The sequence below is a fragment of the Poromitra crassiceps genome (assembly GCF_964638095.1).
Source record: "Poromitra crassiceps genome assembly, chromosome: 10".
Taxonomy (NCBI): domain Eukaryota; kingdom Metazoa; phylum Chordata; class Actinopteri; order Beryciformes; family Melamphaidae; genus Poromitra; species Poromitra crassiceps.
In genome coordinates this window covers 42,121,831-42,138,575 of record NC_139631.1, presented here as the reverse complement: position 1 = coordinate 42,138,575, position 16,745 = coordinate 42,121,831, and the positions used below count along the sequence as shown (strand labels likewise).

The window sequence follows — 16,745 nt, the reverse complement described above, 5'->3', positions numbered from 1 at the left end:
AGCTCTGAAGCCCTTCGGGGGGGGGGAGGAGGGGGGATGTGGCCTCGTCTCTGGGTGACGGGGTATGAGGGGGGGGGGGGGGAAGGTGGGCCATCAGCCGGAGCCAGAGGGAGAGAGAGGGGGGGGGAGCCGTATGGCGGGGGCTGCTGTTAGAGTGCTGCGGTCAGGAGAGTCGGGGGGGAGGGGGGCCCGGCCAGCTACATCAAATCTATTGAAGAACAGATTCAATTCATTGGCCCGATCAACCCCCCCCTCCACCCCACCGCCCCCAGCTTTGTTAAAGCCCGTGATGGCTCTCACACCACTCCACACCTCTCTCATATTGTTCTGCTGAAGCTTGGCCTCAAGCTTTGCCCTATAGCACTCCTTAGCCACTCTAATGCTCGCTTTCAGTTCTCCCTGGATGGCTCTGATCCTGTCTCTGTCCCCCGACCTAAATGCACTTTTCTTGGCGTTCAGGATGGCCTTCAGGATGGCCAAGATGGCAGTTCAAGCCACTCGTCCGGCAGCCGCTAGGGGCAGCCGCCCCCTCTCCCCATACTTCCGTGTAGCATTAATCATTAGTCCAATCAACGATGATGAGGAAGCGAGAGATTCAAGCCTCGTTTTCTGGTATCAAAACCCAATCAGCTCACGATGTCCAGATTATATATACAGTCCATGCTGGCAACATGGAAACGACTCTATACATGAATATTATTCTCTATACAGAGAAAATGGGCGAGGAGAGAAAGAGACAGAGAGCGAGAGGAGCAGGGAAGCTAGCACTGTGTCAACACGAGGATTTCCCCTCTCATCAACAGCGCTGTGCTGGAGACAATTCTGCTCCTTTCTCTCTCTCTCTCCTCGCCTCTTCATACGCACATTTTCGCTGTCCGACAGTAAACCCTGGAGAATAACATTCATGTATAGAGTCGTTTCGATGTTGCCAGACACTATAATGACAGTTTGAGTCTCCCAGCAGCAAAACAGCAAACGTGGAATGACGGTGCACAAATGCCCGAATGGGATACACTGGTAGTTGTTTGACAATAATACTCGAGCTGTAAACAAGGCTATCTCGGTGAGTACTCAACCAATTTGAAAGTAATATGTCACGATGAGTCCCTTAGACACATACAGCAGGGCCGCTGGAAGTCACTTTAAGCAGGGGGTGCTGGGAGGAAGGGACTTTGACTTTTTTTGGACATTTCTTAGCCATATTTAGAGGAATATCTAATTTTAAATTAACATTAGGATTATACTGTTGTGATGTAATTATTCAGTATTTTCACCAGCTGTGCTCTTTTTAGAAGCTGGTTGTTTACCCAAAAAATCTATAATACGTTTTTGTGTCATTGTTTGTGACTATCATTTAGCTACAGCAGGAAATGCTCAGTTTCAACACAACATGTGCGCACATGCGCGCTTCTTCTTCTTTTCTAGCCTACAAGCATGTAACTTCCTTGATTGTTATTGTTGATAATTCTATTTAAATAGGCTTTTTGTAAAAAAAATAATAATAATAATCTCGCGACTAGGGGGTGCTGCACCCGTACTTCCTGCGGCCCTGACATACAGTGTGGAAAATAAGGTCCAGGTTGAAAAAAACCCCGAAATTCTCCTTTAAGAACAGTCGAAATAATGGTTTTGTCACGATCAGTGCTTCCTGGAAGATTTCAGTCTCCCGGACAAATGAGTGAAATTCCGGTCAAATATATATGTTTATTGAGCTTAAACACAATTGATAGGTAGGCTATATAACGAATGACGAATGGAATAATCAAGGCGTGCAGATTTATAATACAGTATATAGGCATATATGTTTGAAAAGTAAAGTTGGCTACTGTGTAGGCTACATAATATTACTTCCAAATAAAATAAGTCCCTACTCACGTGTCTATAGGGCATGCATTCATTGGGGCAACACGTAGGCTACTATAAAGAATTTCCATCATCTTTAGACCTACATATTCTCAGTTCACTAACAAAGCCCACACCCTTGTATGAAAAGAAAGTTGTTTATTGAATATGTGGATGTTTCACTATGAAGACCCCATATGCGAATGGGGTCGTGGTGGTGTTTCGGGTGAAGTGCAGCTTTGCCGGACGAAGACACGGCTTCATCATCCCCCCGTGGTTCCTGAGAATGAGAAGATGGATTATGCAGATGACAGCATGTATTTGATGGTGAGAGGAAACCGGAGCACCCGGAGAAAACCCAGGTGGGCACGGAAAACTCCACACGGGAGGACCTGGGACCCAGGCAAGGACGGATTACGAATGCCGAGTTTCCTGGGCACAAACACTTGGAGGCCCACCTATGGTACTTATATGATGCCATCCCCAGGCTCATTTATGTCTCAAACTGTTGCAGCAATTTTTGAGTTGATACCATTTGTTACATAGAATCAGCACAGACCAGTCAACAGCCAGTAGGCACTTTCACACCGGCCTTGAAAGCCAAAAAATGCACGGAAAATAGGATCCGTGCCTCCGATGTGAAAGTCGTAAACGCGCGTTGGTGGATAATTGTTGTACGCCTTTTGTTCCGCGACTAGACCTTGTCACCGCGCCGGATTACCAGGTAACCCGCCTCCACTTGAAAGCGTCGGAGCAGCAAGCCGGAACGGTGCGAATGGTCAGCTCATTCATAAAAAAATTACAGGGGAAATCACCTCATGCAGCAAGAAAGTGTCTCCATGGAATCTGACCGAGGCCCCATAGGTCGCCTCCCGCCCCCCAATAGGGTAGAGGACCAAGCCCCTTAGAGCGAGCTGGGCGAGCTACCCCCACTGCAGTGGGGAGACGAGCCCATGCCGCCCGAAATAGAGCAGGATAGTTTCCAGTAGGAACCCCTAGAGATTTAGATCCAAGGGGACGTGGGCGAGAGGGAGGAGGCTTAGGAAAGTAGCACCATCGCCGAGACGATGGTCGAGGACGTCCGCCCTGCCGCTAACGAGCCTTATCAGAAGTGATGGCCAGAGCCGCAGCGAAGCTGGGCATCTTATGCACTGAGCCACCCCCATCCCCCGGCCTCAGTGCTGCAGGGGCGCTTCTTTCAGAACTACAAGCCCCCCGCCCAACGCGCAACATGCCCCTCTGTGAGGATGTGCATGTTGCGTGGCATCCCATGGCATCCTGGTCAACCCTAGACGGCGAGGCCCGGCTGGGCTACACGGAAATGCCCCCTCTAGAGGAGGTGGTGGCAGCCCACCTGTCCCCCACCTCCAGCAAGCCCACCCTCCACTCCAGGGCAGGCCCAGATGACGGCTAAACTGTCTGAGAAATCTTACCTGGCGGCGGGCCAAATGCGGCCGCTATGGCCAACAACATGGCCATTCTCCGAATGGCCATGTACACCGAGCTCCGGATGGCCACAGACTATGCTCTCTGCATGCTAGATTGCCTGGCCCAGCTGGCGGAGCTCGACAAGAAAAAGCTGCTAGGAGCCAGGATCTCGCTCTCGGGCTTGTTCGGGCCCTTGGTGGAGAACATGACCCAGCAGCTGCAGGATTCCACGGCGTTCAAGCCCCTCTTGCTGCGGCGGCAGCGAGGTGACAACCGTCGGGTGGCTGGAGCAGAGCGATCCTGGAGTTGTCCTCTGGGACCCATCGCTTCTCGATCCACGCCAAGCCCACGGGCGAGGGGATGTACCCCCCCCCCCCCCCCCCCCCACACCCACAGCCTACAAGACATCCTGCCACAGCGGGGCCATCGCACCTAGTCACCCTCATCGGGGGAGGGGGGGATGGTGAGCCCGCCGTCATTGGCGCCCAGTGCACGACTTCGGCCCGGAGTTCAATAGAAGCCTATTCGGTTCATTCAGGCCACCTCCTGCTGCCGTGTCCTTGAGCCCTCGGACATTCACTTGTATGCGTGGAAACAACTTTGGCTCCCCTCTGTGCAAGTGGGATACGCGCCTAGTGGCAGACTCAAAGGTCCTTGGTATGGACCCTCGTGGGCTCCGCGTCAATAAAGCCCCTTCTTTTGGGCAAGATGATAAAGATTTTATGAAGAAATGGGAGCATATATTGAATAAATGCAGCCTTGACCTCATGCTGCTGCTGGTTTCGAAAACCAAGGCTGAAAAATAAAAAATAAACACAGAATGTACACGCCTTGAAACATTAATGAAAGACAAGAGTGACCAAGAGACATTTAACAACATCATTCACAAAATTTCCCAAGCTACTGTATGGCCTCTTTCCAAAGAGAACTGAAAGAATACAAGCTGAGAGAATATGAGCGGGACACAAAAGACTATGCAGACGGGTATATTTATGACTGGCATGGAGCCAAAAACAAATTCCCTAGACAACGCCCAGCCTGGCCCAGGTCCCTGAGGGGGACTGGACTCTCCACTGCAAGTGAAATGGACTCCTCCGAAGCAAGCGACACCGACACTTCACGGCAAAATTTCAATAGGGCTTTTTTAGGCCAGCGCAGACCCAGCTCCAGACGAGGAAGATGGAGAGACGGGATGGGCGGGTCACGCGACAGGGGACGCGAGGACGCAGAAGAGCCACCCTCGCTCCGCCGCTCTGAACGCTCCCAACGCAACAAACCTCAGTAAAGGCCTCAGCTTCTCCCCTACTAACACTGTCAGTCCCTTCAAACTTAAGGTTGATGCTTTTAAATTTTTCAGAATGTTGCACGTCAACCACTTCTTTTCAGTTAGACCCCCAGTCCTGTCTAATGGGAACATTAGTAGAAATGAAGTTGCAGATGCTATTTCTGATGTCAATGTCAGGGAATCCACTCCATTCAAATCGTCTTTTCTTCCCTTCTCTAATCTCAACCCCACATAGTCACCTCACCTACAGTCAGTTAGTGGGAATGACTTGGCCAAACTGTCTCAAAATAGTTGTCTGTCTCAACCTAATTTGTCTAAAGCTGAATTAGAAGCACTTCATGACTTGGAAAAGAGACGTGATATCATTATTAAATCTGCCAACAAGGGAGGTTCTATAGTCATCATGAATTTTGAGCAATATGATGTTATGCCCCCCTTAGTTCTGATCCCACTGCAGATATCAAAAATAAAATTGATGAATGTATTGATACATCCTTCAAAAGAGGCTGGATCACTGAAAAAGAGAAGGAGTTTTTGGTCACCAAGTTTCCTATTTGTCCAGTATTTTATGGGCTTCCTAAAATACACAAGCGACTGGATAACCCCCCCTTGTGCCCCATAGTGGCCAGCATTGGTAGCTTGTCTGAACCACTCTCACAATTTGTTGACTTCTTCATTAAGAAATTTGTAGTCAACCTGCCATCCTTTTTAGGTGACACCACCGATGTCATCAACATCGTCAAATATTTCAAATGTGAACAAAATGATTTATTAGTGTCCTTTGATGTGCAAAGCCTTTACACTTGTATTCCCCATCACATCACGGCTTAGAAGCTCTCTCTCACTACCTGGGTAAACGCCCTGCAGGTTTACTCCCGCGTTTTTTCTCTCTTTGTATAATTTAATATAATTCAAAGTTAGATGATTATTTCAGAACCACTACCAGACATTTCTTTATGTAGTACCTTGCATTTAGAGTGCACAGAGAAATAAAATTTTACTCAAACTTTTTTCACACTTGCCTCTCAGGACTTCTGTACAATAGCCTTCTCTTCTGGCAATTTGTTTTTCATGCTAGAGATGATAGAATAGAACATGTCTAATGACAGAAACATGACTGGTTGATTGTTGTTGGTTGTGAAACAGTCCAACCTGCCCACCATGCTGATGATGCTCTCGCTCTTCGGAGGGCAGAGTGTGGTTCTGTCAACACTGACTGATAGAGGCCAGCACTGGACCAGCAATTACATAGACCCTTTAATTGTGCAATTCTTCACTTCCTACTCTCTCCTCTATCGCCTCTTTGAACTCTTAACAGAGATCGCTCCAGAGATCCAGCTGGACACCAAAGTGCTGCGTGGACTTGCTGCCAAAGCAGGAAACAAGATTGAGCTTCCCGCGGACGTCACAGGAAAACCCAACCCCAGAGTGAAGTGGTTCAAGGCGGACCTGGAGCTGACGTCTGATGACCACATTGCTATCAACACCCAGCCGGGTCACAACACCCAGCTGGGTCACTCCAAGCTGTCTATCAAAGCCACCAACAGAGGAGACACCGACAGCTATACCATCGAGGCAGTCAACACCTGCGGACGTGCTACCGCCACCGTTGATGTCAACATCCTCGGTACTGAATTCAGTCTCTTAATCACAATACAGTGATGGTTTTAGTTTTAGTAGATGGAGTAAGGTTTTAGGACATATGGTTATCCGATGGCAGAGGTGGGAGCATGAACTTGAGCCAGTTTTAATTGCTTGAGACTTGACTTGATTCATGAAGAGAAGACTAGCGACTTGACTTTATCTATCTACCCAGTAGTACAGTATACAGTATTGTAGTGGAAATCAGACCCACCTTTTCCAGCTGTAACATTAAAGTGATGCTTACACATTAATGCATCAATAATTATAATCCGATAATATGTTTTATTTTATTTAAATGTCCCCCTTCTTTCTGTTGGCTAAAATGATTGGTTACGTGGTGTCAGCGGTTCATGTCGTCACCAAACAACCACCAACCACCTCCCCCACCAATGCCCCTCCCACCATTGGTCTATAAAAAGCCCATGCAGACGGCGCCTGCAGACTGTGGAGACTGAAGGCCCTATCTTCGCGAAAGCGTTAATTTAGAGTTTGCACTCGTTTAACTAAAGCACTAAAATGTGGGGATAGATGGCATTATCCTATCGTCAACAGCGCACAGTTACTTTGTGCTAAGAGCTTTTAAAAGCACATCTTATAAAATAAAAATAAATACCCCGCTGCACTTGAGCGCACCATAATCTCCGTGCTGCCCAGCACAATGCAGAGTAAAATTCCTTTTGGATATGTCATTACGCACAGCCTTGCCACGCCAGGACATCAAATTCTGCTGCTAAAATTGGGTATTAGCAGAAAATTCAGTAAGGCAATCAACTATAACTCACTGAGAAACTTTTATCACATCGCAAAGAGGGAAATGAATTGAGAAAACTTGTTGGACAATAGACATAGGCTATTCACCTTCACCTATCCCATAACCCGGAGGGTCGTTGGCACCACAGACGATCTGTCAACAAGCTCTCTCCATCTCTCTCTGTCCTTGGCACAAGTGAGTCCACTCTATTATGCATGGAGAGAATTACAGCATATTACATGCCTTGGGCAAACAGCGAGACGGGAATCCGATTGGTTTTATTGATGTAATGCCCAGTCATTGCCTAGCCACACCTGTGAATAATTCTGGTACTTGAGACCGCCCAAATCTCGTTTGCGCAGGCATTTTGGGGGCGCAGATTATTTGGCACGGCTCTAATTTGCAAGGTGCCGTGAACATTTCCGCATCCCCGCCGAGAATTGCATTCCCACCATATTTCGGGGCTGTTTTAACTTAGAAAACAGGGAGGTCACGTCTACCCTGACAATTATATCATTTTTAAACAGTTACATTTCTGTATAAATCATTACAATATGCTCCCATGAGGTGGGGATGCATTTAGCTGCTGTCGGGCGTGGGTGCAAAACTCGGCATAACAGCTAGACACTAGCGCAAGGTGGACTGCTATCTTCCCTGCCTTAAGGCACGCGCAAACAGGTGCGCAAGCGCAAATAGGGGATATCGCTTGTACCAAGATAGGGCCCTGAGAGCTTTTTGAATTTAGAGATAGACAGAGAGATAGCGGAGTCAGGAGTCACTGGAAAACATGATTATAACATTATAGTCGGCTATAGGATAGTAATTTACGTTGATATTGTACATATCCTGGTTTTCAGACATGCAAAATGCAAACATTTTATTCTGGAGATTGGGTAGCTTGATTGGGAGTTGTAAACATACAGGGTTTTTGCTGGGTCCAGGGTCCAAACAAAATGTATTTTACTGGACAAATCAGTTTGTTTTGTTTATAAAGCTCCATGATCAGATTTCATTACAGTGTCAAATGCATTGCACGGACTGCTGCCTCCTTTTCCTTCTCTTCCAGCTGTGTCCTGGTTTTTGTTTATTAAAGCGTAACTAAACCCTAAAACACTTTTTCAGCTTTTAACCAATTATATGGCTTTTGAGGTGGTGTGTAAAGGATTCTAATCAAAATCTCCACATTTGAGACTAAACTCTTAGAATTGTACAAACTATCATTTTCAGGCAGCAAGAGTGCCCTCTATGGGTTCAAACCTGCTTTTTCTTGGCCCTCCAAAATGGCCGATTTGGTTCACCCTTCCTTCCCCACTCATGTGAATTAAAATATATATATATATCATGTGATTATTAGCTAATGCCAGAGCCATAATAGAGAGTTGCAAGATCTCCATTCACTCCAATTGACCCGTCTTTATGCCTCTGCTGGCGATAGCCATGCCGGATGCAAGCATGAACTGATTAGACTTTGGTGATCAAACCTCAAAGGTCAAGATCACTGTGACCTCACGAACGCCATTCCCAAGTTTGTTAACACGATATCTCTGGAACGCCTTGACGGAATTTCATCAAATTTGCCTCAAATGTCGACTTGGACGCAAGGATGAAACTGATTACATTTTGGTGGTCAAAGGTGAAAGTTCAAGGTCACTGTGCCCTCACGAACGGCATTCCCAAATTCATTAACGTAATATCTCAGGAACGCCTTGACGGAATTTCTTCCAATTCGGATTAAATGTCAACTTGGACGCAAAGATGAACTGATTAGATTTTGGTGGTCAAAGGTCAAAGTTCAAGGTCATTGTGACCTCACGGCCGCTCGTTTCATGCTCGTTAATGTGATATCTCAGGAACACCTTAAATGTAATCAAATTTGCCCCAAACATCCATTTGGAATCAAGGATGGACTGATTACATTTTGGTGGTTAAAGGTCAAAGTTCAAGGTCACTGTGACCTCACAAACCCAATTTCCAAGATCTTTAACGCGATATATCAGAAACGCCTTGACGGTATTTCTTCCAATTTGGCTCAAAGGTCAACTTGGACTCCAGAACCAACTGATTAGATTTTGGTGGTCAAAGGACAAATCTTACGGTCACTGTGACCTCACGAACGCCATTTTCAAGCTCTTTAATACGATATCTCAGGAACGCCTTGACGGAATTTCATCTAATTTGCCTCAAACGTCCACTTGGACTCAAGGATTAACTGATTACATTTTGGTGGTCAAAAGGTCAACTCACAACCTCCCAGTCTCAGGGCGGACACTCAGACCACAAGGCCACTGAGCTGGTATCGATAAAAAGGACCGCTGGATCGGATTGTTGAAACACGCATTTTAAAACTTGCTATTTGCAAAGATCATTATGTGTCTCTCTGGGTCTCTCTCCCTTCCCCTGCTGTCTGCATGTGGTATAGCTGCACACAGAGAGCCTGCCTTTGGCTGACAGTCACGCTGGGAGCCAGGGGATACTCTGGAGGTCTAGCGATGCGATCAGAGGTGTGCTCTGAATGGCACCACGAATGTGCGAGTATTACCTCCACAATAGCTCTCCCATTCGCTTTACACTATGCAGCTCCCCACTATAGTTCATCCTATCAAAATGTGGAGTGGGCAGACTCTGAAGTCTGAATCTAGGCTTATCAAAATGCTAATTTTTTCAAAAATGAAATGACAAACGTCAGAGCTGAGTGTGGTGAGATTTTATTATCTGCCTAAATAAAGACCAATAAAGCAGAATTTAAAAGGTAACAATGATTTATTTACAGAAACAAAGAATCTAACACAGGCCCGTGGACCATCCAACTAGTACCGACCCCTAAGCTGCCTAGCTGACAATGGTGATCCGTAGGGGTCATTCAAGGCTCTTATAACCTCTTGAAAGGAAGTCATGTAAGGACACTATGCTACAGTCACAGCACACCCTAGCCTAAGGATAAGTAATAGCAGGACAATGACATTATCTATTTTTTGTCTAATCATAATGTATAAACATCTCCATATGAGACCTCTGATTGTGGGGGGTTTAATATCTCTTTAAGTAAGAGATCTGAGTAGCTACACTTCTTCCACCACTGAGCAATTTTGACGTGTTCCTCTCCAGATAAGCCCAGTCCTCCCTCTGCCTTTGAGATCAACGAAATCACCGACGAGTCCTGCTTCCTGTCCTGGAACGAGCCAAAAGAGAACGGAGGCTGTCTCGTCACCAACTACATCGTGGAGAAGCAACAGACAGACAAAGATGAGTGGGTGAAGCTGTCATCCACAGTGAAACAGACCACCCTCAAGGCCGACAAGCTCACCCAGGGGAAGGAGTACGTCTTCAGGGTGAGCGCTGAGAACCAGCACGGCATTGGCGAACCTATAGAGTATGAGCCAATCACCGCCAAGAAGTCCTTCGGTGAGTCATGACCGTTATTACATTAGGCCCTACTGGAGATTTCTTGCTGGAGAAATATCAATAACCAAAAGTTATTGAAAAAAAACAATTGTGAGGAAGAAGAAAAAAACACACACTCTAGAGGGGCTGGGCCAATTGCCAAAAGCAGTTGAATGTATTTTAAACAAAAAAATTCAAAAATCTAATTTACAAGGTGAATCTGATGAAGCAATATACAAAACAGGTTGTTCTTGTTCTTTTATATCTATTAAAAGTAAATGTCAATCCTGATACCCTGGTGTGCGCTGGATTATAAATGTTATTATAGGCCACGCTTAAGAGACAAAAACTATTTTATCATAGGGGTCCCTGCTCTGTTTCTCAACCAAGAGGTCCTTGGGCTGAAAAACGTTGAAGACCCCTCCTGCCCAAAAGGATTGTGTGGCTTTTGCTGACGCTAAACATGTGCAAATAAGACAAGAAGAATCTGTGTAATTCCAAAGCACTCACAAAGGATGAAATGCGCCACCTTAACTGCCCTGCCACGCAGAGACTATATAAGACCTAGACTCTAGGTGCTCCTGTGGTATTTGCATGTATTTAAATTAAGTAATATGCATACATTTGATGCAAAATTCTCATGCAAATGATCCTGATGGAAAAAACAGTCCAATTCACAAAGGTCGGTGCTAATTGCCATATGCAGTTACAGTGGAATTATTAGCATCTTCAGAGAGTTGGTGGAAATTGAAGCACAAATGCAAAAGTTATTCAATAATCAAACGTTCTCCATTATTCATCATCAACAGTGCTCACACAAGTGATTATTTATTTTACTTATGGAATCGATAGGCTACATAATATAGTCTAAATAAAAGTTTAAAATGGTATAATATCATTGAGGTGTGTACGACTACACATTAGTCCATGATGTTGAGTCATAAATCCTACTATCCTCCTACTGCAATAGAGAACATCAGGAATGAGTCCAGAAGTATACTTCTGGGTTCATAAGAGGAAAAGTGAATGGGGTTTTACAATAGGGATTTCACTTAAATGCATAAAATAAAGTCTGTGGTTAACAAAAGTTTATGGGAATGCGGATTTGGGTTCAGCAGGATAATCTTCACAAATGTGAATAACTTTTATGACTTTTGGAATGTAAATGCGTGTTTTTAAATGCTTTTTTAGAAATTCTGCATTCCCTTGTTTACAATGAGCTTTGAAGTTGTTGCCATGTAGCACAATAACAGATGCAAATATAGCCACAAGCAGCAATAGCAGGGGTTCAAGCCTTGCGCAAATTGAACCCCTAATAGTCCTGGAGGGAAATTTGTGGAGCACGTGCACGTTCAGCTGAACGTGTGGAAAAAAGTTGCTTGAAAATTGGAGAAACGGCGTGGGAGTTATGGCCTTTCAAAGTTGGGAATTTTAACCTGTAATTACAGCGCCCCCAGCAGGCCGATTCGATAAATATTTCTGGAGCTACTGTAGTAATAGTTACCAATCTGTCATTGTGCAAAATCTCATGTCTCTGCTATGTATCAACTCATTTTGATTGACCTGCTATTACATATAGCTGCCATCTGGGCCCTTCTTGAACTAACTTCTTTCTCTCTCAAAAAAAAAAAAAAAAAAAAAAAAAAAAAAAAAATCTAAACTAACCTAAACTAAACTTGTACCACTATTCCTTACAGAAGTTGTAGTTGTCATAGACTGTGTTGCATAGTTGATTGCTCTATTGCTGACAAAAATGTGTTATTGTAAGTCGCTTTGGATAAAAGCGTCTGCCAAATGACGCAATGTAATGTAATGTAATAGTGATTGCTATATAGGCCCCGCCCATTTTCACCAATTATGACAAAACCTCCAATTTTGACTAGTACAGCCTACTTGATATATCTGCCAAGTTCCGCGATCATTGGACAAACAGGTGTGACGTTACGGCCTTTTTGTGTTAGGCCACGCGCACTTTTGACATCTGCGGTGCCCCCTTGGTGCCCCCCTTGCTCAAATCACACAATAGCATGTCCAAAATGCCATTCCAGATGAGGCTGAGAAGTTTGGGACTGATTATGCCAATGGACTTGATTTACCACTATTACATGCTTACACCATAGACCCCGCCCACTTTCACCAATGATGACAAAACTTCTGATTTTGACTAGAACATTCTCCTTGATATGTCTGCTAAGTTTCACGATCATTGGACAAACAGTGTGCACAGACCATGTGTGCACAAAATTTGACACACATGGTCTGTGATTAGGGCTGGGCGATATGACGATATATTTCGTCTAAACGATAGAAAATGTATTTCGTTTGATATGAAGCTCTATCGTTTATATCGCCGTGTCGCAAAACACAGGCTTTGCGGCAATAGTTTACGTCACAACGCTTTGTGTTCTTCCACACGGCACATGCGCAGCACGCACGCTGCTAAAGAACAGCAGAAACAAACATGGAGGGAGAAACTGAACCTCCAGCGGCTCCGACACCACAACAAGATGACAACGAGGACCAGCCAACGCAAGACGAGGAGCTTGTACCTAAAAGGGGTGCTTCTTCGATCGCATGGCTGTGGTTTGGATTTAAAAAGACCGACGTGGAGCAGAAAACCGTACTTTGTAGAGTATGCCGCAGCCCGGTCACAACAACGGACTCAAACACCACTAACCTATTTTACCAATACCACCTGCGCAAGAATCACGATAAAGAGTACGGAGAGAGCCAACGTCTGAAAGCCGCAAGACTCAGAGCACAGTCGAGTTGCGTTGTTAGCGTTAGTGAAAGAAAATAAGGTCCAGACGTTACAAGAGGCGTTTGCCCGTGGCACACCATACAGCAAAGACTCCCGAAGATCCAAGCAGATCACTACTGCCATTGCAAAGCACATCTGCAAAGATATGGCTTCAATTTACACGGTAGAGAAACGGGGGTTTCGTGAGTTGGTGCAAACACTCGATCCAAGATACACAATGCCAAGCCGAAAACACTTCGGCCGAGTCGTCTTGCCTGGCTTATATGACGAGTGCCGGGCCAAAGTGGAGGATGAAATACACCAGGTGATGTACTATGCTACAACAACAGATATGTGGTCGAGCCGAACGACACATCCATATATGAGCCTGACGATCCACTTCATCGACCAGGAGTGGAACCTCCGCAGTCGGTGCTTACAGACTAGCTATTTCCCAGATGACCACACGGGAGAAATGCTGGCCAGAGGTCTCAGGGAAGCTCTCGAGTCGTGGGGACTGCATGAGGATCACATGGTCTGTGTCACCACCGATAACGCCTCCAACAACATCCTTGCCCTTCAGCTGAATGACTGGACATGCCTACAGTGCTTTGGTCACCGTCTTCATCTAGCCATTGGTGAGTGGTCTAACTCTAAACCGATGTAAAATAAATAAATATATAGTTTAATATTTATATTTATTTATTTATTTATTTATTTATTTATTTATTTCAGTACAGTAATACCTTAATGTATAGTCTATGGAAACATTTTAGTTAGAGTAACAGCCATGCTAACAACAGCCATGAATGGCGAAATACTCCTCCAATTGAGTTTCATTCTGAGCTAAAAAAGCTAGAAATAAGAATATTCCACCTGCCTTTTTATCATGATTTTTCCGGCGTCTGCAAGAAGACCGTGGCTGCCTTCTCCAATTCATGGAAGAGAAGACGGGAACTGGCCAAGGCTCAAGCAGAACAAACACCACCCTTGCCCCCTCATCAGCTGATCACAGAAACCCCTACCAGGTGGGGCTCGATGCAAGAGATGGTTGAAAGGGTCATCGAGCAGGAGAAAGCTATCTCACAGGTCCTCCGTGCCGACAAGAAAACACGTCATCTGGCCCTAACTTGGCAGGACATGGACGTTCTGGAGTCCATGAACAAGGCACTGAGTCCTCTCAAGGAGTTTACGGATGCCTTGTCTGGGGAGCTCTACCCAAGTGTTTCCTACCTGAAACCCGTCCTCCATCTGTTCAACAACCAGATACTCAAGCATCAGGATGAGGACACTCCGCTCACCACGACCATTAAAGAGGCCATACTAACCTACCTAAATGAGAAGTATGATGACCAGGCAACCAAGGAGCTGCTCGACATGGCTTCTCTTGTTGACCCTCGGTTCAAAACCACATACATCAAAGAAGAGAGGATCGACTACATGAAGACGAGAGCTGCTGCAGAGATGCAGAGGCTGGTGGCTGAACAAGCAGAGGCTGTCCCCCCCCCCCTGCCAACAGCCACAGCTGCCAGAGATGAGGATGAGCCAGAGGTGGTCCCTGCTAAGAAGAAAAAGAAGAGTTTGAGCAGCTACTTTAAACAAGCAGAGAAGCCAAGCCAAGCGGTCCCTCAGTCAAGCAGAGAGTCCATTGAAAAGGAGCTCAACCTCTACCTCCAACTAGATGCTGGTCCAGACACAGACCCACTGGAATGGTGGAGGCAGCATGAGGCACATTTCCCCCTAGTGGCCAAGCTAGCAAGGAAATACTTGTGCATCCCTGCCACAAGTTCCCCATCAGAGCGCGCATTCAGTGCAAGTGGGAACATTGTTACATGTCAGAGGTCAGCACTTAAACCAGCAAGAGTTGACCAGCTTGTATTCCTGGCACTCAACCTGTAGAAGCCTGAAACGTTGTCTGTCTGTCTGTCTGTCTGTCTGTCTGTCTGTCTGTCTGTCTGTCTGTCTGTCTGTCTGTCTCTGTCTGTCTGTCTGTCTGTCTGTCTGTCTCTGTCTGTCTGTCTGTCTGTCTTTATGTCTGTCTCTGTCTGTCTGTCTGTCTGTCTGTCTGTCTGTCTGTCTGTCTCTGTCTGTCTGTCTGTCTGTCTGTCTGTCTGTCTGTCTGTCTGTCTCTGTCTGTCTGCCTGTCTTTATGTCTGTCTGTGTTGCTGAATGCTGCCAAGTGCCAAATGTCTCTTTTTTTTTTATCTTTGGATGTTTTCATATCCAGGCTACTTGAAGGACTTTAGTTATACTTATAGTATAGTGTATACTATATTGTGATCCTTCAGCTACACTTTAAACTTTGAAGGGATCCATCCATGTTTACATTTTGTATTTTATACAGCAATATTTTTTTTATTGTCTAGGCCTGTATTTATTTTCATTTGCTCTGCTGCTACCATTCAAAAACTTGGAGTGTTTTTTTTTACTTGTTCTATTTTACATGTATATCATGATCCTGATTTGGCTGCTGCACTTTAAACTAGAAGTTTTACATTTGTATTTCAAACTGAGTGTTTTAGTTGACTTATATTGTAAGTGTTACTGTTTTCTATGCAGGCTACCTCAGTACCTCTACCTCTAGACAAAAAAGAATATTTGGAAGTGAAGTAATGCATGCATGATACTGAGAAGTCAGAGAGAGTAGTGTTGTTACCCAGTAGGCTACTGGCTACATGTTCGATCAGAATCAGAACAGAAGTTGTCGACATGACTGAGAAATGTTGAGCATTTAAAAGTTTGAAAATTTGCACAAAAGTTCTAAATAAAGAAACCAAGAAAATAAAGAAAGAAAGATAATCAAATATGAGACTAAGTAGCTTTATTTGTTGAGTATATCATTTCAAAATGCATTTCCATGAGGTAATTTTATATAAACCATTGAATTTACTGAAAATGTGCTGTATCGTGATATATATCGTAATCTGGATATAAAATGAGCTATATCGGGATACGGGATTTTGGTCATATCGCCCAGCCCTATCTGTGATGATCTCCAAACATCTCCACCAAGTTTCATCACGATTCATTAATCAGCCATGAAGTTATGACAATTTAGCTGAGAGGCCACGTCCTCTCACAACTTTTAGGGTTAATATCTCCGAAACGAAAATAGATTTCAAAATTCCCCAAATCAGGATTGTGGAACTTGCTCCATAGATTCTTCCTGGCGATTTTGATGGAAATCGGTCAAACGGTCTAGGAGATGTTGAAAAACTTTTCAAAATATCTCAAAAACTTTCCAGGCGGACCTTGAGCGTCGTTGAGGCAAATTTGTAGAGCAGGTTCACCTGAACATGTGGAAAAAACTTGCTTGTAAATCGGACAAACGGCGTGGAGGTTATGGCCTTTAAGGTAAAACCTTTAATTATAGTGCCACCTTCAGGCCGATTCGAAAAATATTTCTTGAGCAGAAACTAGCCACCAATATCTGTCATTGTGCCAAATGTCAGGTCTCTGCGATTTACCAACTCCCAGGAATTTGCATCGAGGCAGATGAACAACAGATGAACAACATGGAGAACAACGATAATAAACCAGCACAAAAACAATAGGGCTTCAGCAACTTCGGGCCTTGAACCCCTAATGATAACTTGATTGCCATTTTGAACTATTAACTACGTATAATTAGTTAGTATAATATTAGGGAGTTTAAGCAACCATGGCTTGGAGCA

At 44.9% G+C, this 16,745-nt stretch overlaps 1 protein-coding gene across 1 annotated transcript in view; it reads left to right on the top strand.

Annotated features, from left to right (window-relative positions):
- Positions 1–16,745, top strand: part of LOC310784531 (uncharacterized protein) — an 88,335-nt gene that overhangs the window by 58,194 nt on the left and 13,396 nt on the right. The window contains exons 9-10 of the mRNA XM_083645514.1: positions 5,874–6,182; positions 10,056–10,352. Of these exons, the coding sequence (XP_083501640.1) occupies positions 5,874–6,182; positions 10,056–10,352 (606 nt within the window). The remainder of the gene's footprint in view (positions 1–5,873; positions 6,183–10,055; positions 10,353–16,745) is intronic.